This window comes from Corvus brachyrhynchos, unplaced genomic scaffold (assembly GCF_000691975.1).
Source record: "Corvus brachyrhynchos isolate BGI_N302 unplaced genomic scaffold, ASM69197v1 scaffold522, whole genome shotgun sequence".
Lineage (NCBI taxonomy): Eukaryota > Metazoa > Chordata > Aves > Passeriformes > Corvidae > Corvus > Corvus brachyrhynchos.
Window position 1 is genome coordinate 763,197 of NW_008236649.1, and position 2,094 is coordinate 765,290.

At 46.7% G+C, this 2,094-nt stretch overlaps 1 protein-coding gene across 3 annotated transcripts in view; it reads left to right on the forward strand.

The window, feature by feature from the left end:
- The first annotated feature begins 11 nt into the window (after positions 1 to 11).
- The window catches only part of ANKRD40 (ankyrin repeat domain 40), a 10,909-nt gene continuing 8,826 nt past the window's right edge, over positions 12 to 2,094 (forward strand). Inside the window, exon 1 of one of the 3 annotated variants that reach the window (XM_017726794.1) lies at positions 12 to 155. In XM_017726794.1, the coding sequence (XP_017582283.1) occupies positions 124 to 155 (32 nt within the window). In that variant the 5' untranslated portion in view covers positions 12 to 123. The remainder of the gene's footprint in view (positions 156 to 2,094) is intronic. The other 2 variants (XM_017726795.1, XM_017726792.1) reach the window with 2 other exon arrangements.

Here is a 2,094-nt window from a genome sequence, read left to right on the forward strand (position 1 = left end):
GGGGAACGGCCAGTCCCGGCAAATACCCGCATAGGGAACGGCCACTGCCGCCTGTGGCTCCGCGTGAGGGGCAGCGGGTGCCATACAGACGGTGTCCAGCCCAGAGAGATGTCATGACAGATAATGCCCAGCTCCCTGTGGTGTCACTGCAGACGGTAAGCTGTTACGACAGACAGTGTCCAGCCCAGTGCGGGATCAGGGCGCAGGGACACAGCCCAGACACACACAGTGCTGCTGGTCTTGCTGGTCATGGCTGGAGGCTGAGGACACGGGCCTGGGCACAGCTGAAGCTGTATCATGGTCCCCTCTGCACCCTGGCAGGAGAAAGTCACCCAAACCACTCCTGATGCACTGCTACTGAGTCCCGGTCCTGAGTGCCTCCAGCTGTGCATATTCCCAATTAATGGAATTGTAGGATCGTTATGGTTGGAAAAGGCCTCTAAGATCATCCAGTCCAACCATCACCACACACACCAATAAACCATGTCCTCAAGTGCCATATCCACACGTTTTTTGAACACTTCCAGGGTTGATGACTCCACCACTTCCCTGGGAAGCCTGTCTCCATGCTTGACAGATTGAGGGAGAATATAAGTCCTTCATATGTAGCATAACTCTTACTCTTTGACCTTGGAACCAGCCCATTTTGTTTTCCTTTTTAGATGTGACCTTGTACTCGATATATACTGAATTTCAAATAGCAATTGTCAACTATTTTCCAATTACTCAACATCATTTTGAATGTTCTAAGTACATATAAATAATTAAAATTTTAATTACATCATCTTTTTTGAAAAGCTTCAAGCCAATATTCATGCTGTAAAACCCACTTAGACTCATAGCAACTTTGTTCAGCATCACTGAGGGCTTCATGCAAGCACCAGTTGTTACCTGAGGAGCTTCTTTCTGGAAATCTCTCCCCAAAGCAGCACTGTGAGGCACCACGATCTTCTTTCAAGCTTTGCAATTTTGTAATGATTTAAGACTCCACTGGAACTGTTGGAAGAGTGTGATTGAAATCAACGTAACACAAGTTGTGGTGTGAATTTTCAGGCAATATCCTGCAGTCTGGGTTTGGGGATGGGAGGAAAGGCGGGGGGGTGTTAATGCTGGAAACTGGGGCAGAACTGGGCTGTTTCAGTTTCTTGGTAATGCTCTGATTGCATTGTGGAAGCAAACAGGTATACTGGGGCCTGACTACTGCAGAATTCCTTGGCACGCTGCTGTGGCTACACAGAGCAAGCTGGAATACAAAAGTGACTGGAGTTTGAAATTATTATTTTGACTTTTTGTAGTGGTAAAGTTTTTACTGATTGCTCTGTAACTTGGTTTAGGACAAATCCACAACGACATAAAACAGCTTTTCAAACCAAACCTATAATCTTTCCAATTGCTTTGCAGACAGATAGTGATCTTTATTTTTTTTAGGGATTAGTTGATTCTGCTGAGAACGCACAAAGATGATGAGAGTTTCCTAGGCAGAATAAGAGGATGTCCCATCCCTGGAAGTGTTCAAGGCCAGGTTGGACAGGGCTTGGAGCAACCTGGTTTAGTGAAAGGTGTCCTTGCCCATGGCAGGGGGTTGGAACTGGATGATCTTTAAGTTCCTTCCCAATCATAATCTTAAAAATCTCTTCAGTACCTCCTCATGCAGCAGGCAAACCCAGTTTTTTCTGAATCCCTCTATTTAGCCTCTTTAGCAGCAGGTTTTTGCAGAACAGTGGTTATCATAAAGTTCTTCTTTCCTTGAGTAAAACCACTGGATTAAATTAATTAAATTACCACAGACACTCAGTGAGCTAGAAATATGACCTGGAAGTGTCCAATGCCAGGTTGGGTGGGGCCTCTAAATAACCTGGTCTAGTGAAAAGTGTCCCTGCCCATGGCAGCGGAGTGGAACGAGATGATCTTTAAGGTCCCTCCCAATCATTACCACTCGATGATCCCATCATTCACTCTATGATAAATCGAGAGCCCGCAAAAACAATCAGCAGAGCAAGAGACAGCGCGTACTATGCATTTCTATGCCCATTAAACAACGTCTACCCGGGCCTGCCCCGTCCCGCCCGTCCCCGGGCAGCGGCCGCGCCCCGG